A 27,662-nucleotide genomic window follows, 5' to 3' on the forward strand; every position below is an offset into this window, starting at 1 on the left:
AAACACATAAATCTCTATTGAGATTTCAGAATGAGTGCTTTGACATTTGCAGAAAGCTTAGGCCTGTACACTTGCTCACACTTTTAATAAGCAGGCACAATTCCTGACTTTAAATAAATAACTATTTAAATGCTTAGGGCGTTTGCATTTTACAGGGAGTTCAGATATAAAAACGCTGACTTGTTAGGCAATGTTTACGCATTGAAATCAGATGGTGCACTTGTTATGATGTCATGAGCATGTCAGTTCTTTATTAATAGCAAAGTTTGAATGGCATCTTAATATAACTGCAGTAGAATGTGTCAGCGTGGACGCGCATCATCTACGCTGGGCGTAATTGCGCCTGGTCGTAGTTTTAGTTGGTGTAAATATTTATCGGAAGGCTGGACGTAGCTAAGCCCAGTGTAGAGCTTACACTCAACTTTTTTACGTCCAGGTAGTGCAACCGGCCTCAGCACTATAAATATGCAAATTTGAACAAACTGCAAACACTGCAGACATTCAAAGAGTTTTACACTTGTAAACGACATCAGGATGCTGAAATACAAGACTCACCAATAATTGAGCTCTGGGAAACGAGTTTTCCACCTTGGCAAATTCTGTTGATGGTAAAAAAGATTTTAACTGATGTGAGGCAGTGAGTGTTTTCTACTGGGCTGCTGTGATATACAGAGATAAAACAGTATGCCCTGACAAAAAAATACTTTTTATTAGGAATATAATGGAGAAATAATGGAAAGTGATATAATGAACAGTGTGGTGATGTTTAATATGAGTGAATAAGGCACTCTTACTGTACACCTGATGATGTCATGATCACATCTCCAGGAGAGTAGTCAGCACCGAGAAAACTGCATGGACACTCACTCCTGTACCACAATATATAAAAAAGTATTCGACTCAGAACCAATTTATGTAACATCATATGCAAGGAACCCCCCCTTGTCTGAAATTCTAGACAATTTAGTTAACTATAACACAGTGTCCTAACCTAACATTGTCAAAATGACACATGACATGACAGCACAGCCAATCACAAGACATTGGATGCTTAATAAGTGAGGATGAACATAGTGGATTCACCCTGTGGGATTTAAAAAAAAATTCTCTCAGAGCTGTTTAAAAGAGTTGAACTAATATTAGCTGGGTTAGAGGTGAGAGACTACAGGCCACAGTGCAGCGGCTGAGTCTATAGTAGAGAAAGAGGCCAAAGTCACCCTCTATCACACCCCTGATTTTCTCTCAGCCTCTGCCAGCGTGAGTGCTGTAACTCTAGTACGCGCTGAGTATGTGGCAGTGGGACACGGGACATTTAAGGGAAGTGAACCCTTGTGAGGGTGATGAGGCTAAAAGCGTTATACAACACCCGAGGTTGTTGGGCCCATAACATTTTACAGCCTGCTTAAAAGAGGACTGCAAATAACTTCACTCTCACACACACTAAATAACTCAATCTAGGTCACAGTCACAAAGCTAATGTTTAAAAAAATGAGGATGGCTTTGAGTTAGGAAATTTTGCATATTTATTCATTTCACAAGGTCATATAATGCCTTTAACTTGAGTAAGTTAAAGGTAAACAAGCTTGTCGGAGCCATAGCCTTGTGATCATATCGCAGTAGCGCTTTGTGCGACCCGAGTCCTTTCCCGATCCCATTGCTTCCTGTCTCCTTTACATTGTTCAATCCAAAAAAGACCAAAACAATAACTTAAAAAAAGGTAAAGAAGCCTCGACATTAGCTCTACTACATTAATAAAAATAAAAATATATAATATTCTTTACATAACAGAAGTGAATAGAAGAAAAGGTAGAGTTGAGGTGGTGGTAGTGGGGAGAGAGCAGTTTTTGTGTTGAGATTGACAGAATTAGATGATCATGGTTCTCATGAAGTTTCATTTGGAACTCCATTTAATCCTCAAATGTAATGGAACAACCCTGTTTTCAAAGTTGTAAAGGGATAGTTCATTAAAAATCAAACTTCTGTCATTATTACTCATGTTGTTCCAAATGTAAAAATCTTTTTGAAGCAGTTCATAGCCAAGCACCAAAAAAAAAAAAGCACTATAAAGTACCATAAAGTAGTTCATATAACTATATTTTAACTTTTACCGTGGCACACAGGTGTGTGTATGCATGTTGAAGTATGTTCCTTCCGGGCACACGCAACCCTCCTCACACTCATCTCCACACGGCTGTGGAAGGGACAGAAACAGGCAGCGGTGTTGACATGAAGACACGCAGACTCCATACTCCATAGTAGACGGACACGAGACGACTGCAAAAACAGTTACACACAGGCCAGACACACACACATTTTATTCTCATGCACAATGGAAATGTGAATGCGCTAGTGATTAGCTAGGTTCTGAGGCTCATGTACACTACCATTAAAAAAAAAATTCAGCAATTATGCATAAAATTGATCAAAAGTGACAGATTGATTGATCAAAATGTTACATTGTTGGACAAATAAATGAATTTTGAAGCTTTTGAATGCAGAACACAACTGTTGATAATAATAAGATAAAAAAATATATATATATATCAATAAGATGATAACATTGATAATAATAAGAAGAAATGTTTCTTAAGCACCAAATCAGCATTAGAAAGATTTCTGAAGGATCATGTGACACTGAAGACTGGAGTAATGACTGCTGAAAAAATCAGCTTTGCCATCACAGGAACAAATTATTAATATATTATATTAATATTGAATATTAATATATTCAAACAGAAAACAGATATTTTAATATTATTTCATAGCATTAGTTTTTTTTTTTATCAAATAAATGCAGTCTTTGTCAGCATAAGAGATTTAAAAAAAAAAGTTTGTGTTAGACTCACCACACTCCGGCAGGTGTGAGCGGAACTCAATAATGACACCGTGTCTCCTGCAGGTGCGAGCGTAGTGAGCGAGGATGGAGCACAGGCACGGTGCTCCACATTTGCAGACGTCTGCACGACACTGTAGCTGAAAAGCCACCGGACTCACATACTCATGACAGGCAGAAAACACCTCTTGCGTCAGCACGTCACACTTCTCAACTGCATAAGAGGCTGAAATCGCACAGAAAGACATTTAAGCCAAGCAGCCTAAAAAGGTGCTAGGTTATGCAAAACAAGATGAATGTGTCACCTGCTTGTTGGTGTGTGTCACAAGGATCAAGTTGGGGTAAGCTGGGCCGTGGCACACACGCTGAAGACACACGCCATGCATTTCCAAACAAGTATGGCGTGCTTTCAATCATGCCAGAGGGTGCACTAGAGGAACGCATAAACAAAATTCACTCACAAATTGAAGAAGAGTTGGAGAATAAGTTAAATATGAGCATAAACAGACAGCAAATGGGGAAATAAAGCAGGAAGTAGAGTGAAACCCACAGGAAGTCATCCTGAATGTTGCCGTTAAAGGTTCCGCAGAGCCCCACAGTATCATCTCTCCACTGCTCTCCCAACTGCAGGTACAGCCTGAACTCCCTCCAGTTATACTGCAGCCGCAGACCCTGCGATGACTTCACCTGAACAAACATAGACGACAGCTCCTGGATCTGAAAGACATCTGAAAAGACATCCGTTTATTAAACACATGAAGAACAATGAATAACAGACAGACATTTTTATTGTTATTTTTATATTGTGTATAGTTCACCCAAAGATGAAAATTCTGTCATTATTTACTCTTTTCTTACTTTCTTTCTTCTGCAGAACATAAATGAAGATATTTTGAAGAATGTTGGCAACCAAACAGTTTTGGTTACCATTGACTACTATTGTATGGACAAAAAAAACACATGTTTGAGACATGTCTCAAATATATATTCTATTGTGTTCCACAGATATAAGAAAGTCATACAGGCTTGGGACGACATGAGCGTGAACAGAGTAAATAATGACAGAACTTTCATTTTTGGGTAAATTATTCCTTTGAAGAATTACTTTAAAAGAGTAAAACACAAAACCAAACATTACGGTTAGACATCAGTGTGATGGATATGTGTCTGTATGTAATCTGTAATTGTATCCAGATTCAGTTGAGGAACACATTTAAGGTAATAGATTAAAACTCAGATATAGATTTACCTACTAATATAAGAATTCCCATACATAAAGGTATGAAGCATTACCATGGTATCACATGGTAATATTAAGACAAATACATGTACTTCATGAATTTCATGAAGTTGGTATTTACATGGTTGGCCAAGGTACTTTTGTCCTTGGAAAGCCCATAGTAGTACTTATTGGTACATTTTTGGAAGTGTTACAGCACATTTCCATGTCCATCTCATTGCAGTGCAGCTGTAGTACATTACCATCTGAATACGGCAGCGAGATCCTGAACTGGCTGGCCAGAAAAACCTCTCCACTGTGGCTCATTGTGATCTCAGTACGTGGGTCCTCATCCAACATCAGGTTGACTGACTGAATGCAAGCACCATCCAGATTCTGCAGACATAACAAATGGAAATTAAATCAGGGAGTCAGAACGTCCCATACAAGCACACATATTATCAGCAGCTATAGAACTACCGCATCAAACACAATGGATGAATGTCTGCACAGGGAAACAAACCTATCGGATCATCGCTTTCCATTTTGACTAATTCAGTAATCATGTTGTTTAGGAATTAAGCATTTATGCTCGTGAATGAGTTACTGAGAGCTGTTCACAGGAGATAAACCACTCGGACTCTGAATCGCTCCATTCAAGGAAATGATGGATGCTACCAACAGGTGCCTATGCGGGGATCTTTCAGCAGTCGCTTTACTGAAATACATCTCTCGCTCTCTCTTCTCTCGCTCTCTCTATCAGCAACTACAAAGTCTCTGGCTCTGTCATTCAGAGGCTCAGATAAGCAGAATAGCTTGTTCAGAGTCCAGACAGTGACACCATACACCAGACTGCCCTCTGTGTGTTGAGTTTTAGCATCAGCAGGTCTGGGCTTCAGGAAAGGAAGGCTTTGAGGGGAAGAAACTCTTCATGTTCTGTGTCGTTTCATGTTTTATCTGTCAGAGTTAAACAGGGTCTAATCTCGGTACAAGCTCATCTAAGACTTCGTTTCATCTCAACCCCAAAAATGAAACTTTAGCCGAAAGAAAGGCTGTGCAATTATTCGTGCCTAATCTAGCGACTAATTTAACTTACAGACTAACAAGTACAGCTACTCTAACTGCTGATATGCCAATAGCTTGACTAATCACACAAATCTAGAAGCTGTAATCTTAAATCTGTCTACTGAAGCTGTGTTCCAGCCACCAGATTTACTCTTTAGATCACAACACTAGACCAATTCTGGAACGTGGTGAATAAAGGTTTGGCATGCTACATCTGGCATGCCTTAAGTCTTTTCTCCTTTGTGCGCTATTACTTGAGGTTTGTGTTGCTGCGGATAGCATGAAAGTGCAGAGGGACTTACGGCTCCACAGGGTGCATTCTGAATGGTCACAGTGAACCTGCCCGAGTTTCTGCTCTTGGCTAAAACGTACTGGCATGTTGCAGGAAATGTGTAAACGCGGTCATCAAATGTCTGGAAGAACATATCTCCTGTCACAGAGCACTCCCCTGTTAAAAATAAAATAAGTAAAAAATAAAAAATAGGGTACACCACCGTTTAAAAGTTTGGGGTTGGATACGATTTTTTTATGTTTTTGAAAGAAGTCTCTTATGATCACCAGGGCTGCATTTACTTGGTCACAAATACAGTAAGAAACAGTAATAATATAATATATTATCATAATAAAACAGTTGTGCTGTTTAATATTTTTGTGGAAACCATTATATATTTTACAGGATTAATGAATGAATAGACAGTTCAAAAGAACAGCATTTATTTGAAATAAAAATCCTTCGTAACACACTTTCAGTTTTAATAAATTTAGTACATCCTTCTAGAATAAAAGTTTTAATTGTCACATGAATAATTCATTCTTACTGATGCCAAACTACTGAATGATAGTTTAGGGTTTATGCCAAGCCTTTTAATTAATATTATATTCAGCTTAGCAAAGTGAAATGTTGTAATGGTTATTAAAGATAAGTATTTCCTCTAGAATAAGGTCATTCATTAATACATAAACATTATATGAGAAAGGGTGAATCAGACCTGTTATATTTGGCTAAATAAATAAAATCTCTGGAATCACAAGACAATTAAATTGTAATAAGATACATTCAGAAGCAGTGAACTGAGATAATGCGGTTTAGAAATAAGTGAATGAATGAAAGGTGAAAATAAATACACAATGATGGAACAGTAAATATAAAAAAAAGTAAATTAAAAAAACAGATAAACACCTGGGCAGTTGTGCTCTGTGCAGTTCCACATGCCCCTAACACATGTGCTGAAAAAGATGCAGGAACAAATATGGATACATACTGTACGTTCAGTACCACACAAACACAAGCATTAATATTTCTTCAGGCATTCAAGTATGCAGTGCATAAGATAATATAGTGTCTGACCAGTTGTTGCAGTCTTCCTGTATGACATGTCCGGAGGGATACAGCATACTGTGGTGCTCACATGGACAGTCTGATGCCTTAACACACAACCCATCCTCGTAGATCAAATCTAGAGTCAGTAAAATGATTTTATTGTCTTCAAACATTCATAAACGAACATATATATATATATATATATATATATATATAAAACTTGAGATGAGTTAATTTAGTGTTACTACCATCAGGGCAGTAGCAGCCATCCAAACACTGTAGCTTGCTGTCTATACACATGTGTTCAATCTTGCAGTGCATGGGACAGCAGGTAATACACTCTCTGAAAAGGAGCTCACCAGGGCAATAAACATCTATGACAAAGAACAACAGATACTCTCACAATATGTATCTCACGGCAAAAAAAGACACATTATTACATGTATCCATAACATATTATTTTGCTTTTATAAAATGGCAATAGCAAAATATTTCAATAAATTGTCACCAATGTTAAATAAACTGTTAAAATTACTTATTTACACTACCATTCAAAAGTTTGGGGTCAGCAAGGGTGCATTAAATTGATCAAGAGTTACATTAAATGCATTTACTTTGTCAAAAGATATCATATAAATGCTGTTCGTTTGAATTTTCCATTCATCAAATAAAACTGATGAATGTATCATGGTTTTCACAAAACTATTAAGCAGCAAAACTGTTTTCAATATTGATAATAATGAGAAATGTTACTTGAGCACCAAATCAGCATATTCATATTTCTGAAGGATCATGTGACACTGAAGAAAAATTCAGCTTTGCCATCACAGGAATAAATTATGTTTTGAAACATATTAATGATATATTATTACTAAAAATATATTAATAAAAAATATATTAAATATACATATATTAGCATAAGAGACTTATTTTAAAAACATTTTATACAAATCTTGCTGACTCCAATTTTTTTAATGTTTTTTTATAGTTAAGAATAATCAAAATAAACAATTCCTACACCATAGTTCACTAAGATAAACTTCAGGTTGTTTAAAGTTGTCAAGCAATGCAGCAACTTGGCACATAAATATAGGATTCATTTGTGGTTAAAGGTGTGTATATATTGGCAATTTTACATCTGAATACTCATTCAGTCAGTCTGAAATATATGTAATATTTACAGTACATGTAACACCTTTACGAAATAAACAAGCAACAAACATCTGAGCAACATTTATGCATTTGCAAGTAACTTACTGCAAATAGGAAAGTGTGCTCTCCAGTTATGCAGCGGATGTTCAGCATGGGCACACGCTCTTGCATACTCTGTAAACACCTGGCACACCACATCACCATTGGGACCAGACCTGCATCAGGTGAAACAATTACACACACAACAATTATAAAGTGCAATAGCAGCAATAGCATGAGTATGTTTAGGATTGCACTTTGGAAAGTAATGTCAGTAGCTTTGCAATGAAGGTTTAAAGCTTTCAATAGGTATGGTAATGTCAGTACTTACAGACAGAGGTCATTGGAGCAACTGGCCATGTATGAATATGGACTGACAAACTCATGGCAAGACTGGAACGGTTCCTTCAGTAGGGTGGCACAAACTTCCTCCACTTTCTGCAGTGAAGAACCAGAGTCTTTATTAACCAGGTGTATTTTGGGTTGTAGATGTGATTATGAGACTTTGGTTGGTGTGGGACAAGAATATATAATATGTAAAACACACACATATATATATATGTATGTGTGTGTGTGTGTGTGTGGTACCAATAAGACATGAGGATCCTGCGTGGCACATGGTGAGGGGTAGAGAGAGGGAATGACAGGACATCTGGCCAGCTGTGGCTCCTCCTCTGCCCAGCTGTTTCCAAACATGGATAAATCCTGTGTGAAAACACCTGGAATGATAAATGCATATGAGTAGGTGATGCATTATGTGTTCATGTACTTTTTTTTAAATCAACATCAAGATTTTAAAATTTGTGTAAGGGGAAAGTGTGTAGTTTTCCACTAATTTTAAATGATCCTGTGGTGTGACAAATTATTTTTAAAAGTAAAAATATTCTCTAAAACTACATGCATAATAATTATGAAATTGTTATGCACATAAAAATGCAGTTTAAAATAGTTTTATGGAGTATAGCATGTCACACCACAGAAAAAATTCCTATAAGTATTTCATATCAACTACCATAAGAATCATTAAATATTAATGAAGTTGTGAGAAAAAAATGTGTAAAATTGAATTTTAATTACTATAATATTGTATATCATGGGCATTGACAGGCATAATGTGAATGTCAGGGTTCTATTCTGTTCTTTGTGTTTTGGTTCTGTTTTCCCTGTGCCTGTCATTTACCAGTGTGACTGATTAATAATTCCGTTCACCTGTTCTGTTTATTATCGCATTAGTTCTCCTTGTTATTTAAGCCCTGTGTTCCCTGAGGTCATTGTTTGGTGTCGTCAAAGTTATGTGGTTGTATTTCCCTGCTATTCTCCTGTATTCATTGGACTTTTGGATTAAAGACTATTTTGTTTGAATTATTGTCCCTGTGCACTTGTTTGGAGCAGCCACTCGTGACACTGAACCGAAACAGTATTTTTCTTTTTTTTCCTCCATGCCATTGGCCTGCTATGCCTGGAACAGAGAGACTACTCCCTGTAGTCTCACATCAAGGATTTTTTAAAATTGGTATGCCAAACTCACTATCCAGACTTCTCGCTTTGGGTGTTTTATATCTCAAGGCTCAGGGAGTGGTCCAAAGGCACACCTCCCATAGAAACCTCCTCGTTAAACCTTGCCGCATTCGTGGAGTGGGTGCTGGTGACCAACGACTCGCCGTTCACCATTTGCCCCATGGAGGACGACACCATCCCCACTCCAGACCCTGACCCAGAGCCCAGTCAGCCTTCACCCCGCTTGACAAAGCTACAGCAAAACTCCACTGCAGACACGTAGCCAGAGCCTGCCATGGACAACAAGTCAGTACATCAAGCTAAACCTGCATCCCGCCCCGGAGCCTGAGCCCAGGGATACGTCTGACCAGGTGCGCGAGATTCCCAGCCCTGAACTTCCTGTGTCCCAGCTGGTCCCATCCAGCATTGAACTTTCTGTCCCCCCGCTGGTCTCGTCCAGCATTGAACTTCCTGTCCCCCCGCTGGTCCCGTCCAGCATTGAACTTCCTGTCCCCCCGCTGGTCCCGTCCAGCCCTGAACTTCCTGTCCCCCCGCTGGTCCTGTCCAGCATAGAACTTCCTGTGTTTCCTGAGTTCCCGCCCAGCCACCCTCTCCCTCCTCCTCTACCTAAGCCATCCTGTTCACCAGCCCTTCCTCCGCTGGGAACTGTCAGTCCAACGGCTCATTCACAGTTGGTCCCCTGCAATATAGTGGATTCGCCTCAGGTCTTCCAGCCCCCAGCTCTGCCTCAGGGTGAGGATTCCCCATCTCTGCCTCCAGCCACAGAGCCATGAACTCCAATCCATCGGCTCCACCTTGGGTCAATGCTCCCTCAGCTCCACTGTGGCTTGTCATCTAACCAGTTCCACCCTGGGCTTCACCTTCCCTGCGGCTCCACCCGTGTTCTTCAGTCGCTCCAGCTCCAACGCTGTCTTCTAGGTTCCTGCCTCTGCCTTGGTCCCAAGAGCCGTCAGGTCCACCCTTGCCATCCAGACCTGCAGTATCACCCTGGCTCCGTCTGGGTCTCCATCACCGCATCCTTGGTCCCTCCTCCCAGGCCTCCACCATGGCTCCTCCCTCCTGCGACCCTGCCTTGGACCATCGTGCTGGCTGTGGCCTGGGTCCCTGCATGGCTGCTCCTGCTCCTAGCTCCCCCCTGGCTCCTCCCTCCACTCGCCCATGGACTGTTTTACATGCCCCTGGCCATTTTTGTCCCACTCCTCTTCCACATCCTCCTCTAGAACCCCAGCCTTCCCTCCTTAGTTGGACCTTGGATGGTGTGAGGACATGCCTTTCCAGAGGGGGGTGTACTCTCAGGGTTCTGTTTTGTTCTGTGTTTTGATTCTGTTTTCCCTTTGCCTGTCATTTGACCCAGTTTCCCAGTGTGTCTGATTAATGATTCTGATTAATGATCTCATTAGTTCTCCTTGTTACTTAAGCCTGTGTTCCCTGAGTTCACTGTTCGGTGTCGTCAAAGTTATGTGGTTGTATTTCCCTGTTGTTCTCCTGTATTCGTTGGACTTGTTGACTCGTTGAACAATCTCTGTCATTATGTATTTCATACTATTCAAATAATTCACTATTTTTATATTGTCAAATAAAATCTATACTTTCTAATCTATTATTGTTTATGTTTTCCCTTTCCATTACACAGTTTTAATTCAAATGCCACAGTCTGTAACAAATTGAGTGAAACTTACCATAGCTGGTCATTAAGTCATCCTGAGTGTCAGCATTGAAATTGCCACAAAGTCCACAGGTGTGTCCTACAAACTCAGGACTCATCTTGATGTACACAGAGCCAGTGAACCCCTGCCAGGCTAGTGTGAAACCCTGTGGCTGTGTCACTACAATGTAGTCAGAGATTTGCTCCAGCTCAACATCGTGGATGTGATGGGGCAGCTGCACACTACAGAATATTAGAATAGAGAATATTCAACTACAGTTAATACTACACACACATTTAAACCATTACTGGGCAGCTCTTTAAAAGAGTCCCTGAAATATTGTGTAGGTCAGGTTGAGGTTAAGTGACTAGTTTGTGGTTGAATGTGAATGTTCATTACCTTTGACCCTTGAAAGTAACACTGAAGTTCTGTAACCTAATCTCCCCCTCCCACGGCAGGAAGAGGCTGATTGAACGTGTACAGGAGTATGGGAAAGAACTGCATTCTGGGTCATTATGCACCTGCAAATCAATAATTAATAATGAAGCACGATATAAGAATCTCGCCCTATTAAAGTCACCATGAAATCAAAATTTACTATTCTTATGTTTTATGGAATATTGCAGCATTTATAATGAATACATTTTCCATGCACATCTTTTTTTTTATTTTTTTTATTCATGTTCCCTCCATACTGTTTAATCAAAATAACTTCATGTCCCCTTGCAACAACAACTCTTCTCTGAGGGCGGGACATCCTGTCACTCACATGAGATCACAGCAATAGCAAACCACAACAATCCAACGATTCAATTCCCGATGGACAAAATCAAGTCCCGCTATACATATTTTCTTGTTCGAGAAGGTGTTTTACTTGGATATACGTCACAACAAGGAAGAGAAGACTATTGCAACTTATATTTCATGGCGACTTAAAAAAAAACTAAACTGAACCTTAATTTTAGATTATAAAGAATTCCAACACTAAAATGAGGCGGAAGTAAGCCACATTACCACTAAAATAAAGAATCTGCAAATACAGTGTGCAGCTCTTAAGAAGCTTCCTCTACATCATCAAAGAGCGGAGTCTACTTATCCAGAGCAGCCGGGCCAATCCTGCTTAAGTTCTGCATTACTGTCAGCCATCCTTTCAATTCATTGATAAATGATATTGGCACTTAAGCTAATGGCCTAAAGAAACTCCTGGCTGAGTTAACTCACCTTCTCTGGATTCCCATCAGTGAGTCTGGGAGAACAAAGCCAATTCTGTTTTGGCCCTGGCTGTAATTACTGTATTAAACTGTAATGGGCATAAATGACCATAATAATGAGATCACTTTCTCTATGAATGCCAATAAATATCTTCCTCAGGCAAGAGCTGTGCAGTACACACACACACACACACACACACATATGGTATCTCTGACACAAAGCAGAGAACAGTAGTCTGCTCAAACGAGCCACATCTGAAGCTAATAGCAGTCAAATGGCAAAAAAAGGCAACAAATCACCATCTGGTAAAGGACATATTTTCTAACACTATGAACATCAGTGGAACTAAAAACGTATGCTGTAGTAAATTAGTATTTATAAACATTATAAGAGATCACCTGTATATGTACACTTGACCGAGTGCTGTCTTCACAGTCTCTCAGTAACGTGTAGCTGCATTTTCCAGGGAAGTAGTAATAAAGTCCATCGAAGGTTTCATAGTTGTATTGTCCCCATGAGCGGCATGTCATCTCTCGCTCAAAGCCTAGGTTGGGGACTGAAACATTTGATCTATTATTTGTCATGCCAAAACTAAGAGAGGAATGTGAAAGTGTTGAATGTTTAGTACCTGTCTGGCAGTGTGTTCCAGTGGCCTGGTATAAAGTGCAGTTACAGGAGTCTGGATGGACACACCAACCCCCATTCAGACAAGGAGATGTACACTCACCTGCGTGACACAAATAAAGCACATTAAAATAGTGTGTGTTTCAGTGCGTTTAAGCATGTGTTTGAGATCTGGTAACTGAAGTGGTCAGTGAAGCATTAAGATGAATCCAGCTCTTGTGTAATGATGACACTCAGCCTGTTGAACAGATGTCCACTGAAAGAGGGGGCAGTCCCTTCCTCACATTTCAGATGAGCATAACTCTTATTGTTTGCTGTTTCTCATTACAAAAATAAGGTTTATGCATCATAAACTTGCATAAACTGTAATTATCAACTTGTTATAATAGTTTACAATTATTCCTAAATGCAATAAACAAATAAAGCTTGTGACAAGCAAATTCCAGTGCATCCACGTTGACACACATTAACAAACAGTTCCTTACAGATTCATTCAGACACATATGTGCAGGTGTAAACAAAAAGACATGCTGAAATTAAACACAGAGCAATGTTCATAGGGGGAAAACATGCATAAAGACCCATGACACACACAAAGAGAGCACTGGGCCTATAGTCCTAAAGTCACATTCATCTCAGGTCTTACCGGTGGCTCTGCGGAGTGATGGCTTCTGCGCTTCTGTTTGCTCTGCTGACGATGTGTTGCTCTCTAAGGATCTCTTTGGAGAATAAAATGATTGAATTAACACATAGGCCTAGTTTGTGTAACTGGGGTACTGTGACCCCAAGCAGGTTCACATATAATCTACGGAGTTTGATTTAAAACTATTGAAAAAAAAAGGATTAAACAAAAATTCAATATTTAGCTGATTTTAGCTGAGGTTTAGTTGATCCCACATTCAAATGTGAGTAAAATTAAAATGAAATGTGCATGACATTACAAATTATTATAATGTGCATTAAAATATGTAAGTACATTAATATTGTTGCATATGTATTTCATATCTAAAATAGACACTTTACACAATAACAACATTTTGTTATTATTTATATACATATTATTATTTATATATCCATAAACTTGGGTCATTGGCTTGGAAAGACTCCTGCATTAGACTGAAAGAATGAATTGAATAGGCAGAAAAGTCACAGAACTCTTAAAGCTTAAGATTATTATAGTCTACAAAGGCCGTTTTTTTGTTAGGCTACAAGCAAATAAATATTGAGCTTATGTAACTCAAGCGGTTCTAATTAGTTGACTAATTAAACCTACGATCTGTCCTGCATATAGGCTACATTCATTTGTTTTCATATCGGATTATGAAAACCTCCAAGATTAAATTTATCAGGATAATAGAAGCAGGGCGCCGCAGGGCAAATGTGAAATTTCAATCAATGTCCTAATCTAATAAATCATTGTTCGCTTGACTGTAGGCTACAGAAGCTGCAAGAATGCGCTGCGCATAACATGGATAAGAGTTTATTATCACCGCATGAGGGGGTAGGCTACATGAGAGCGATCATCGAATCACTTCAGAACTAAATCATTTTCTTATCTGACCGAAACCAGCTCTATTCTGCCCGCTTCTCCCCATCACACCTGATATCTGAGAGTTCAATAATTTCATGTAGCTTACGAGGCAGTAAAGGGAGATGTATTCTGACATAATGAACGGGGCCAGTGTGTCTCAGTGAATAGCGGCTCTGGGGAACAGCCGCGCCAGCTTTACCAATCCTAAGCGCCCAGCGGACACCTGAAACCGCTTTACTGCCTCCGAAATGACGACTTTTTGTCCCAAAGATCTCCACAAAGCCAGCACTGGGGGTTGTGTTTTCTGTGTGCGAATTAAACAATGAATTTAAGGGGGGTCAACTTCTTTTAAAAGAAAAGTTGCAAGGAATTTTTTTTCGATGCGCAATCTATCTCGTTCATAATGTGATTTTTGTGCGCACCTGACACAATTGACCAAATGCCAAATAGATAGCCTAATTTTAAAACAAACAAACCAAAAACACAAATGTTATGTTAGCCTACATGTAAATTTATAATAAAAAATATAATGACGCAGTGTTTAGAAAATGTTTTTTAATACTCAAAATGCTCGAACAGCGTGCTGTTGTTAATTCTTTAGTCGAACGAAGTTTTCGCTCAAGAAAATATGCACCATTCGTGCATAATTCGCATCCTCTTTTCTTCTTCAGTATAGCCTAATTAAATACATGGCTTATGAAAAACAGTAGCTTAGCTAATGAAAAATAAAATGAGCCAGGGGATAATTCCTTTTGCTGGAACTGTGTAGAAAAGGGTTTTAAATTCCTTTATAGTTTATCATTTAAACCTCATTGAAGTTTCGAAAATTTCACTTTGATTTAGATCCTAATTGAATCAGGCTATTCTCACCATAGCTTGTTCAACAACCTCGCTTTTATCATAGATCAAGAAAGCACATCTTTTGCAACACATCTTGTTTTCTGTAATGTTATGCATTTAACCTCATGGCACTGCATTTAGCGCAGGTTTCCTGTGCGCTCTCTCAATGCATCGCTTCAGCTCTCCTACCTGCTCCGTTTGGGAAGCGGGATCCCATTTCTCCAGCATTATCCTGCTGCTTTCGCTGCTGCATGGGACACACAGAGAACAAGGAGCGGTTTGTTCCTCACACACAGCTAATCAGCACTTGTGTTCGACAGAAAAGCCAGAGACTCACAGGCGTTTCGAGCTTTGACGGCCTGTTTTACAACTAGAACAGACCTGAAGACCTTTCAATTGATTTCATCAAACATGCGTAAAATGAGTTAAGTCACGATCGAGTCGAGATGTCAAAGTTTCAAGATGCTCAAAATGGGCAGAATGTTTACCATTGCCATGTAAATAGATGTAGGTTGTAATAGAAAAGTTTTTCCCCGTTACAATAAATAAATAAATAAATAAATAGGCCTAAATAAATAAATAATAAATTAAAATAATAATACAGCACGCAAAGGTCTTTCGGATAGGCACATCAATTTAAATCATAATACTTACTTTTCAAAATCATGCTGTTGTGTTGAATTCAGACTTTCAGTGCCCCACGTGAGATTTGCTAAAAAGAAACAAATGATCACATATTATATTAGTGCAGCACTTTTCAAAGTTTATGGTTAGATGTTTTTTCACAGTCAGTGTAACACTTTTCTGTATCAAACAATTTAATCAAACGTTTGGAAACTATGCATCATACTAAAAATATGAATTGTATATATTTTTATATAAAAATTATTAAGATTGTTACTCAATGTTACTTTGATACATTAAGATAAGGAATTTAGGCATATTGACCATTAGCATTAAATAATAGTTCTCCCTTCACTGCCAGAGGAAGTGTTTTCCTCAAAGTCAAAAGCTGGTTCCTTTGACAATAATAATAGGCTATAGGCTACATTTTTTTTGTAAAATCTAAATTTAATTTTAAAATAATTCTTTAAAATAACAGGCTAATCAATATATCAGAGCATAAGTGACCACACTAGTCAAGCGTCATGCTACTTACCTTGATATATTAAGATAAAGAATAATAAATAGAGTAAAAAAAGTTTCTTTCCGGGAGTTAAAATAGGATCCATTCGTGACTCATGCGAATCACTTGAAATGGAATGAGATTCTCCCCTCACACAGTCTTGCACCGATGGGCACTATCGACGCATATTCCCGTCTGACTACAGCAGCTGCTCGCGCTCTCTCTCTCTCTCTCTCTCTCCTGTGTCCGCACTCATCTCAGGTGCTGAAGATAACACCCGTTGCGCGCTCGCCCTCATTAGCATAATATATGCTAATGAAACCCACTAATGCATTACCACAACTTCAGAGAGAGAACGGGATGACCGTTTACTGTTGCTGCAAGAAAACTCCTTTTCTTCTCAAAAGGAGATGGTAGGCAGAATGAGAGGTCACCATTCACTTTAATATGGAAAATAAAAAGATGCAATGAAAGTGAAAGGTAACTGAGGCTGTCGGTGCATTCTGCTTAAACAGTTAGTTTACCCAAAGACTTTCATTCATCTTTGGAAGACAAATGAAGAAACTTTCTGAGAGATTTCTGTCCATTCATTGACCATCTACGCAATTACCATTTTGTCACTTCAAAAGTCCATAAAGGGATTGTAAATCCATATGAATTGAGCAGTTTAGTCCAAATTTCCGAAAGAGACATGATCGCTTTATATGATGAACAGGTTCAAATGAGTTCACATTTAGCTCACATTTAAACATTGATCAGCAAACATAAACAGAAGCTCAACCGAACCTGCTTGACATGCGAGAACAAACCTCATTGGTTCAAGCTCAAAGGTGCTGTGTGTGTAACACAAGAGAATGAGCCTCATTGGTTCTCGAACGTCAAGCAAGCATAAGCACGCTCAATTCGATATGGATTAGTTTTACGATCTCTTTATTAACTTTTTTTTTAAGCATTGAAGTGTCAGATGAGTAGCTGTCTATGGAGTGACAGAAAGCTCTCAGATTTCATTAAAAGTATCTTCATTTGTGTTCCAAAGATGAACGGGTTAATGTAATTAATGACCAAATAAAAATTTTGGGTGAATTAACCCTTTAACATCTGCCTAATAAAGAACATTCTTGAAACATTATTTTTGGAAACTTGAATGCACCCTGTGTGAAATGAAGAGTAAAGTTCAGAATCTATATGTTAGTGATGTGCACATAATAATCTGCAGCTGACAAAAGCCTTTCTCAGAAACAGAGCTGAAAGACGCGGGGGATTAATCAATCAAAGAGAATAGAACAACAGATTTTACTGCAAATATATTTGAGTAGTTTCAGGTACAATGACATTTAAGGTGATTATGGATTTTGAATTTTGCCCTTCTACATGACATATCTCCTAACTGCAACATCATTATAATGAATAATTACTGTATAATCTGGGATTGTTTAAACGAGTCTAACGCCACACAGATACATCCATTCTTCATCACTTTGTACTGGCCTACAGTAAACATTTACATGCCAGCTTCTTTTCAACAAATGAAACTTCACAAAAGAAAATCCTGAGTTAACGTGTGATATAAAGAGGAGTAATTTGACAGTAACAAGATATTTTGAATGTCTGTGGCATTTACAAATCCTAAAACCAGCTGGGTTATTTATTGGGACTAAATTCTTCCCCAGTGTATGAGGAGGTAAGTTAAATGCCCATGGTGTTTTGTAAACAGCCCTCTCTTACACAATGTGGCCACAAACATGATACTCATAAACTTTTTTACAATTTTTATGGTCTATGTGGCTGTGAGCGCCCTCCAGTGGCTAGCAGAATGCTAAAGACAGCAGCATTGATGACACACTGGATGAATCCGAAGGATGGCACACCGTATGTCTCATAGAGGAATCCTCCAATAGTTGGCCCCACAGTTCGCAAAAGAGACTGCACCGAAGCACACAGACCCAGCATGGTTCCTGAATACACACAAACACCACACAAAGTGCTTGAATTTTTTATGAATGTTTAACTAGTTGATGATGATTAATTGTTAGAGCCTGCTTTTTTATAAAATATATTGTTAATATAAATGTGTAAAGGCTGAATTCAAGGTGCAGTAATGGATTTCTGAGAAAAGGCAGTTAAAAGTGGATCACACCAAGCATCACAACCAAATTTGCTTGTTGAAATCACAATTAAATAACATGTCTCAAATCAGCAACAAAATCTAACATGGTCTGTCATAAAAATGGTGTTTCTTATTCTCAAATAGCGTTAAAAAAGCTTTTTTTCAGGCTAGACCAGCCAATGTGCATGTGCAGTCCTAAGTGCACGTCTCAGAACACTGACTCTCTCTAAAGCAACCGGAGCTTCTAGAAGCAGCAGCACTGATGCGATGACTTTAACAATCAGCGAATGGCTATTTTATTCAGAATGCGGGACTTATTCCACCATACTGCGCGTTGCACTTTTTCCCATTCATGAGTAATATGAGTGTATATCTAAAGTCTTTGACCACAACACACTCTTGTAGCCAATTAGCAGTAAGGGCTTATACACTCATGGTGGGGGAGGAGAGAGAGTGAGCTAGAGGGAGATTTGAAGAAAGTAATGCTGACGGACATTACAAAAGAAAAAAAGGTCAGAGGAATATCACTGGAAAAAGAAACGTTATGATCAGGCAAGAGTTTTAGGACCCGCGTTAATATTAGAAAAGCTTTCCAGCACTGAAGAGATCCAAGCAGGAAGGCCTGAAAATGTACGCTGAGGTTATGTTGTTTCTGCTCCATACGCGAGTAACATTGGTTTAGCTATATTTCAAAGAACCAAGATATGCTGTTGTTGTAATGTTAGCTTACAGGACAGTTTTGAGTGTCGTTGTTCTTCTGGAGCTGGTGTGCTGCTGGCAGCTTACACAGACTCTTGCTTGTATATACTCTTGTGTACTGTATGTTTTTTGTTCTTTTTTGTCGTTTGTACGTCATGTTCACTTTATTTTGTTGCTTTGCTTTAGCTATGATAAAGAGACATCCACTCTTGCAATGCGTGTTTGTGCATTTTGGGGGCAGAGCAATGAAGGGAGGGGTGTGTTTGTTTCTCAGAAATCATTTACTGCACTTTTACTAAAATTATTAATATTATTATTATAAAGAACAATTTTCAAATGTATTGCCATAATAAAAACCTTAGTAAGGAAAATGATTCCTCAGGCATTGAGTACATTTATATGTAGTTATAAGTACTATTTAGTACTATTTATAGAGTGCGTAGATTACCTGTGTCAGAGGGAGACACACTCTTGGTCAACATGCTATCTGTGATGACATTGAAGACACTTAGAGAAAACATCATCGGTATCACGATTAAACAAAATTGAAACACATTGGTCATCATAGCCTGAAAAACACACAAAGCACATATATTAAACATATGCACTTAAAGGAGATACACACATCACCAATTATTCCATAGTTAACTGACACCACTGTTATGCAACTAATTAAAAATAAAAAAGGGAACTGGAAGGATGATTTTGCAATATCAGTTTACCTGTGCAAGGCCCACTACACTGCTTATCCCAACAGACAGCAGCAGTAAGGTATATTCTGCAAATCTAGATGTAAGACGCCCAATTACAGCACCTTGGATCACCTTTAACAGTAAGAGTCACTTATAACCAAAGCAAACCACCTCAGCACAGCAGTGCTTTAATTCAAATCTATTTATATGGCATATGATTGAGTAGAAGTGTGCATGTGCTTATACCATTTGAACAATGCCAAAGTAAGCCATCAGATAGCCATTCTGCTCAGCCTTCAGTTGGAAGAAGTTTATGGCAATGATGGAGAACATAACTTGAAATATACCTGAAGCACAAAGGAAACAGACATAAATATATAAAACAAAACACAAGAAAAATGATGTAATGGAAGTAGTGACAGATCTTTACCTCCATATTGTGACATACATAGAGCGAAACATATTATCAAAAGAGAAAAAACACTATAGACCAGGGACTTATTTATATCCATCGGTTGTTGATTGGATGGACGCAAATCTGAATGCAAGCGTGCAGTAGGTTGAAAGAACCCTTTCTTGCAATCTACTGCAAGCTTGCATTCAGATCTTGCATAAATGCTTAAAGGGATAGTTCACCCAAAAATGAAAATTAGACCATGATTTACTCACCTAGGTGTACATGACATTCTTCTTTCAGACGAATACAATCGGAGTTGTATTAAAAAATGTCCTGGGTCTTCCAAGCTTTATAATGGCAGTGAATGGCAAGTCCATAAAAGTGCAAACCATCCATGATAAAAGTGCTCCACACGGCTCCGGGGGGTTAATAAAGGCCTTCTGAAGTGAAGCCATGCGTTTGTGTAAGGAAAATACCCATATTTAAATCTTTATCGACTAAAATAACTAGCTTCTGGCATATGGCCGTACGCATCGATTTACGGCGAAAGAGTGACAGCACAACGTAATGACGAACGCAGAAGTGCAGAGGATAGAGCAAAACAAAAAACAAGTCACGAATTAGAAGTCTAAAATGACAATTTTTAAAGAGAAATTTCGGACGAGCTTGAGTTTGTTGCCCAGCCCTATTTGTTTGAACCGCGAGAGGCGTCAAAGCTTACGCTACTCCTACATCATACATCGTCAAGTGTTACTCTTTTGGCGTAAGCTGACTTGCGTACTTTATTTTAGTCAATAAAGTTTTAAATATGGATATTTTTCTTACACAAACGCATCGCTTCACTTAAGAAGGCCTTTATTAACCCCCCCCAGAGCCGTGTGGAGCACTTTTATCATGGATGGTTGCACTTTTATGGACTTGCCATTCACTTCCATTATAAAGCTTGGAAGAGTCAAGTCCTTTTTTAATATAACTCCGATTGTACTAGTCTGAAAGAAGAATGTCATATATACCTAGGATGGCTTGAGGGTGAGTAAATCATGGGGTCATTTTTATTTTTGGGTGAACTATCCCTTTAAGTGGACTAAATGATTGGAGAAGAATTTTCATTTCATTTAGGTACGTTTCCACTGTGTTTCAATAAGTTTATAGTTTAAAGTCACAAACAGGAACAGTTGATATGTTCACCTGATGGCAATCCAGAGATAATCTTCACTATAAACGTCTTTGCAACACCTGGAAACTTCATCAGTCTAGTGATCTCCCCCAGATTAAACACAGACTTTGATGATCTCTTCTCTAAACACAGACAAAAGTATTAATATACAAGATTTTTATAAAATAAAGTTACAAAAAGCCACAGCAAGAGTATTTCTTCTGTGTCTAGGTGAGTCTTGTGTGTTTGTCATACTGTCACTCTCTGGCACGGTGTGTATTTTGGTCTGTTTAGGGATGAAGTTCAACACCAAAAGCAAGGAAACAACACTCCCGATAGCCGCAAAAGATGCTGCAAACTTTTCCCTGCAAAACACACACACACACACACAAAACATAATCATTATATTAAATTGTGTTGTACTGGATCAGTGCTGACTTCATCTAATTTTTATGTGATAAACAACACAATTTAATTTTCTTAGAATGCGTTTTTTCCAAAGTACAAACGGTAACGTTTTGTACTAGTGGACAAAAAGCACACAAAGTATCAGGGAGAGCTTACATATTAACAAAAAAACTATTTTGAGAAGGTGTGCTGAATTTTAAGAGATGTTGGCTGGCATATATATACTTGATATATACTTGATTAAAAATAATATGTATAATAATATGTATATGTATAATAATAATATATTTATTCAGCAAGGATGCATTAAATTGATCAAAAATGACAGCAAAGATTTACATTTCAAATAAATGCTGTTCTTATGAACTTTCTATTAATCCAAGAATCCTAAAAAAATTATCACAGTTTCCACAAAAATAATAAGAAGCAGAATTGATAATAATTATAAATGTTTATTGAGATTCTTGACCAAATTAGCATATGAGAATGATTTCTGAAAGATCATGTGACACTGAAGACAGGTGTAATGGCTGCTGAAAATCAGCTTTGCCATCACAGGAATAAATTACATGTTTTAAATATTTTAAAATACAAAACAGTTATTTATCATTCTTATTGTATTTTTTATCAAATAAATGCAGCAATTGTGAACATAGGAGACTTCTTTTAAAAACCTTTACAAAATTTGACAACCCCAAACTTTATAATGGTAGTGTAGGTGGTGTAGTGTGTTTTACCCAAAGCGTGTGCTGAGGGTCCCACCCAGTGTTGATCCTGCAATCATGCCAATGCCAAAACAGAGGCCAAGTTTCCCAAGAGCTTCTGCTCGCTTCTCATTCTCTGACAAATCTGCTATCACCATTTGAGCTCCTATACACACACACAGATACAAATGCACTCATGTACCTGTGTACAGAGTGTGTCTGAGTTACGTGCGTGTGTGTGTGTGTGTGTGTGTGTGTGTGTAGGAGCATGTTTTACCTGGCAGTCCATGCATGAAAACAGCAGGTAGTTTGTGCACGAAAAGCATAAAAGTGCTGTCTGCCACTGTCAACAGTAGGAAATAAACCACTGATGCCAAGCAAGACACAGTGAGAGCTGCACGTGCTCCAAACACATCTGCAAACCTGAGAACGGACACAAGGACATGATGACACACATCCAAGTATGTGAATAAAAGAAATCACTTCTGTAAAGTAACTGTATTCTTATAACTTAAATAAAATGTTAAATAATGAGATCTTTTCACTAAGCACACATAATTACATGCATCCATTTATCAACACTATACCATATATACATCATATATTACCAAAAACACAGCACAGATCTGATATCTTCTTACCTTCCATAAATAGGGCCTCCAAGCAGCTGAATCACTCCAACTGTGGTCTGCAGATATCCAAACCAAATAGTGTCGAACCCGAGCCTCTTCGCCAAATACTGTTCCACAGAAGACAAAACTGAACATGCAATGCAACCCATCTGTTATAACTCCTGAATAGCTGAATAAATCTAAATAGCTGAAAGAGCCTGGATTAGACTAGAATAGGGCAAACATCATGACCAGCTTTGATCCACTATACAGCCTTTATGTTGCATGTACATTTAGTAATTTAGCAGCAGCTTTTATCCGAAGTGACTTTTAATTAATTAAGAAAATCCCAAGGGCGTGATGCAGATAAATAAATAATTACATGTTGAAAATATCTAATACATATATAAATGTTATAAAAAATGAATAACAAGTACATATATAGCATACATAAATATTGATATATAATTTAATATTGTTGTAGTGCTTCAAAAAGTGTATTAAATAAAATAAAAATCATGAAAATAATATAAATTATATAAAAGTGTAAAATTAAAAAAAGTGTCAATTAATTCACATGAATTAACACAAGACTAGTTTGCTGGAATGTCATATGAAAATATCACTAAATATAAGAACACAGCAGCACACACACACACAAAAAAAACATTGTTTTTAAATAACCTGCAGATATTCCAGAGTGCAGCTAAAGACTGACTCAATGTGGTTTCATTCAACACGTGACTCTGAATGAAGTCGAAAAAGCAAGACCGCCGTACCGGTGTTATGGAGAACTGGAGGAAGAGCCAGGTGACGTCCAGAGATGCGATGAGGTAGGTGATGTAAATCACTCTCTGCTTCGCTGCAGGTTCCATCATCCAAATTACTTTATTAAATATCAGCTCTAGGTTTGTATTCCCCGACACGGCAGTTTTCTGTCCACTCGATCTCCACCTCAAACTGGTAAAATAAGAGCATCTGCTCCAGCGTCCCTCCTGACGATTTGACGCTTTACGGCTTCATCCAGCAGGAGAATAAGTGACAAAGCATAATTTCATGTGAGGGAAAGGTTAAACCTGGTTAAACCCATGAGCGCGACGACCTGAACTTCGACCAGTCTTCAAACTCTCAACTGGTTATCTATTTCAGTTTCGCTGAAGTTCTGCTCACTCACTCCGGTGGGGAAAAGTGGGTTCATAAGGGTTAAAAATATTATTATTTATATAAACATAATAATATATATAAAGACTTACAATTATACAAATCTGCAGGCTTTTCATCTGCACCATAGGCTACCATAGATATTTATTTAGGCTACCCTATGTTTAAACTGACCCGACTACAATGTTGTGACAAACAAGTAACCGGATTTAAGAAGAAAAATAAAAGTGTAAAACGTATATAGGTGTATTAAGTGCTAAAAGAAAATCCTAAATACAAAGTCCTCGCCATTTTGTTGTGGATAATGTCGAGGAAATGCCTCCTCCTCTCTGTGTCGTGAACACTGGAGGCGTGACTATAGCCGTCAACAAACCTTCTACAATCCACATCACGAATTGCAAATAGGGGAGACCGGGTATGGTTGTAACACTTTTTGCTTCAGTAACTATAACTCACTGAATTTTGTAGCTAGAGTTCTCAAACTTTTATACAAAGTACCCACATGTGTTCACTACAAATGGCACCAATTCAATCCTCTACAAGAATATCACAGACCTTGTGAGTTGGTGTCAAATACATGAAGTACCTTAGTTACAACCTACCCCAATACCTGTTGTAACACATGCTGGGGTAAGTTGTAACAATTACACAAAATAAGCAAAAATGGATGCCACACTATAAGATATGCTTCAAAAACAGGTTTGAACAATGAACAATGTCTCAATCCCTCTCTGGAACAGACTGTCTGATTAACTTGTGTGTGTGTGTGTGTGTGTGTGTGTATGTAAATGTGTCTACTTGAACGAACTTACTTAACAGTATACTTGATAAACAAACTACAATTTCTAACAAAAAAACAAATATCTATCTGTGTGTGAGTGTGTGTGTGTGTGTGTGTGTGTGTGTGTGTGTGTGTGTGTGTGTGTGTGTGTGTGTGTGTGTGTGTGTGTTAGTCACAGTGCTGACAAATGAATGCCGGTAAACCCAGGAGTGCAGGTTTTGTGGGCCCAGAGACCGCATAGGGCACATTTTTCCCAGACCTCCTTGGCTTTAAAATCAATCAGTTGTATGATAGGGGATGGTTGTAACACTTTTTTTGTGTGTTACAACCCACCCCACCCCTGTCAGTCACTGTTTAGCTAGCTGTATTAGCATACTGGTTTGAAATTAGCAGGGGAAAACTGCATCACATTTTGCCTAAGAAACTACATTTTAATCTAATATAAGTCAAACTTATTTTATCTGCAATAGTTTAGATACTAGACAAAAAATAGTCTTGGTCAAAAAATTTACTTTCTTACCTCAAAATCATTTTTTTCTCGATAAGTTCAGATTGTGTCAGTTTTCAGACTTGACAACCACCATGCGTTGTCAGGGTAGTAAACATTAAAATGATTGCATGACTCCTATCTTATCCCCAATTGTTGGAAATGGTGGTGTTACAACTCTCCCCGTGTTACAACCATACCGGCGGTCTCTAAACTGACACCAGAGAGTCTATCAGTTTATATACTGTCTATGGTCTATCCGAGAGAACACGCAGTAGGCTACATGGTTGAAACTGCTGTTCGTTAGTAAAGGTCGCAGAGCATTTTACGGAGGCTATTAAAGGCAATATATTTAATAGGGAGATTAAATAGCCTATTGCTCTTCTACCTCGATTTTAAAATAAAAAATTGACATTTTGGTCACATATTTTATGTCCTACAACAAAAAACAATCGAATTTGTTGAACAAAATGCAAAATGTAACCTTTGTAAACCTGTTGTCACAAAGAAATTAAGGCATACATATATTTTTTTCTTATTTACATTGCAGTACATTAGTAATATATTTCTGTCTTAGATATTATTAATGATTATTATTATTATCATTATTATTAGGCCTACTACTACTATTATATCAAAATTGCTTGGTTTCTTAAAACCATTATTGTGAATGGAATGTGGACTGAGACTCAAAGTGTACCAGATTGATGCATTTAACTTTAAAAAGTGCCATTTTTTAAGGTCCACCCACTATACAAAACCCTTTAGAAATACTGATTCCTCAACAGCAAAATAAAATTTGGGTTATTTTAACGTCATGAACCCGAATTAATGTCACCAGGACATTTTTAGATCCCTGTAACCATTTGATAGAGACAATTGAGATTCATTAGAAATTCTACCAAATGCATAAATGTAAATGATGCAGTCCATCGAACAGTTGAAACCTGTTTCTCAGTTTGAGCCTCTTTTTACTAAATGCATTACTTAAAATAAATATAATTGCATAACATCAGTTTGACGATATTTGTCATCTCTTTATATTATTCATACTCTTTATGGTTTTTCCATCCAATAGTGTTACGATGTCATAAGTTACCCCTGGTTGCGGTGTATGCCCTGTGTTTGTTTGGTTTATATTTTTGCATAAATGATTGTTTGTTTCTCATTGTTTGGTTAAATATGAGTTTGGTAACTTTTTCTATTCTAAGGTGCTCATTAGACAGATGACAAAAGACACCAAGAGTTTTATTTCTTTATTTTCTTTATTTAGAATTTACATCAACTATATTAGTTTATATCCCCATTTTCAAAACTTGCCTTCTGGGTTCATGTCTGCCTCGTGGTTTCCGGGGGTGGGGGTTTAAGAGGAAGTGCGGCCTTCCTGTTCCTCATTTTATGCCATCCCATGGAATTCTGGGTAGTGTAGACATTTCCCAGTGTGAGCAGGGGGTTATTGTTTCGTTGTTTTATTGTGTTTATTTTGATAGCCTAGTATGTATTGTTTATTATTTGTATTACTTTCCTTGTAAAATGTATGTTAATGTATTTTGAATATTATATTAATTTCAGTTTTTTTATGTATGTGTACATATTTAAATTCCCTATTATTATGAAATGGTTGAAACTTTCAGTATAAAATAATTTATTTTGTCTGTTGTTCAGTCAGTTCTGGTGAGGGACGTCCGTGAGGAGGGTCACCTTTAGTGTTTTTGTTTATGTTATTTTTGATTTGTTATTATTTTTCTGAAGTCAATAAAAATTTGAATTGACTGCAAGCAGTGTCTCCTGCCTTTGTTCTGATCATGTCCCCACAAATGATTATGCATCTGACTTCTACATACAGTATGACAGTAATACATATGACTTCTGTGCTATATGTGCCAGTCTTCTGAAGCCATACAATATTGAATGTGAAGCATAATATGGAATATATAAATCTCATCTCTTTATGGTGTTAAAATACAGGAATAACAGCATATGGGTTTGCAATGACGTGAGGGCAAGTAAATGACATTTTTTTTATTATTATTATTGGTTAAACTGATTTTGGAATGGTTGCGGTTTTATTTTTGTTTTTTGATGGACTTCCAAGCACGTTTATAGCCATGATTCATTATACTGTATGAAAACGTATCTCTCTTTATACAGCCTGACTGCTGTGCGAGTTATAAATAATCATGTGAGTCAGGTGATGATTAAAAGGATAGTTTAGAAAATTCTCTCCTTTGGGATTGTGACACAAATACAGAAAGTTTAGCAAAGTCAAAATTGGTATGAAATGAGTGAGAAATGTGAGCAAGGGTTTGATAATGCTATATATGCTGGTCTCC

At 37.8% G+C, this 27,662-nt stretch overlaps 2 protein-coding genes across 3 annotated transcripts in view; both read right to left on the reverse strand.

Annotated features, from left to right (window-relative positions):
• Positions 1-15,737, reverse strand: part of otog (otogelin) — a gene marked incomplete at its 5' end in the record, with an annotated part of 40,054 nt that extends 24,317 nt beyond the window's left edge. Inside the window, 21 exons of the mRNA XM_084109636.1 lie at positions 556-599; positions 795-869; positions 2,109-2,274; positions 2,847-3,059; positions 3,139-3,263; positions 3,384-3,561; positions 4,316-4,448; positions 5,420-5,565; positions 6,298-6,344; positions 6,466-6,574; positions 6,687-6,812; positions 7,696-7,805; positions 7,961-8,067; positions 8,218-8,348; positions 10,827-11,035; positions 11,193-11,314; positions 12,404-12,561; positions 12,634-12,732; positions 13,276-13,348; positions 15,190-15,247; positions 15,655-15,737. Coding sequence (XP_083965762.1) covers positions 556-599; positions 795-869; positions 2,109-2,274; positions 2,847-3,059; positions 3,139-3,263; positions 3,384-3,561; positions 4,316-4,448; positions 5,420-5,565; positions 6,298-6,344; positions 6,466-6,574; positions 6,687-6,812; positions 7,696-7,805; positions 7,961-8,067; positions 8,218-8,348; positions 10,827-11,035; positions 11,193-11,314; positions 12,404-12,561; positions 12,634-12,732; positions 13,276-13,348; positions 15,190-15,247; positions 15,655-15,737 — 2,512 coding nt within the window. The remainder of the gene's footprint in view (positions 1-555; positions 600-794; positions 870-2,108; positions 2,275-2,846; positions 3,060-3,138; positions 3,264-3,383; positions 3,562-4,315; positions 4,449-5,419; positions 5,566-6,297; positions 6,345-6,465; positions 6,575-6,686; positions 6,813-7,695; positions 7,806-7,960; positions 8,068-8,217; positions 8,349-10,826; positions 11,036-11,192; positions 11,315-12,403; positions 12,562-12,633; positions 12,733-13,275; positions 13,349-15,189; positions 15,248-15,654) is intronic.
• Positions 15,738-17,397: 1,660 nt separating this feature from the next.
• slc67a1 (solute carrier family 67 member 1) lies at positions 17,398-24,394 on the reverse strand. 2 transcript variants are annotated; one of them, XM_084108820.1, is made up of 11 exons: positions 24,154-24,394; positions 23,680-23,917; positions 22,931-23,028; positions 22,567-22,712; positions 22,323-22,455; positions 21,433-21,542; positions 21,210-21,320; positions 19,871-19,971; positions 19,655-19,756; positions 19,381-19,501; positions 17,398-18,081 (listed from the first exon to the last, which is right to left on the reverse strand). In XM_084108820.1, exons 2-11 carry the CDS (start codon positions 23,776-23,778, stop codon positions 17,897-17,899), a joined length of 1,206 nt encoding a protein of 401 aa, XP_083964946.1. In that variant the 5' UTR covers positions 23,779-23,917; positions 24,154-24,394; the 3' UTR covers positions 17,398-17,896. The 2 variants fall into 2 exon arrangements, with proteins under 2 accessions (XP_083964946.1, XP_083964945.1); XM_084108819.1 differs by having other exon boundaries at positions 23,680-24,385.
• Between the last annotated feature and the right edge of the window lie 3,268 nt (positions 24,395-27,662).

The sequence above is a fragment of the Abramis brama genome (genome assembly GCF_963993115.1).
Source record: "Abramis brama genome assembly, chromosome: 3".
Classification (NCBI taxonomy): Eukaryota; Metazoa; Chordata; class Actinopteri; order Cypriniformes; family Leuciscidae; genus Abramis; species Abramis brama.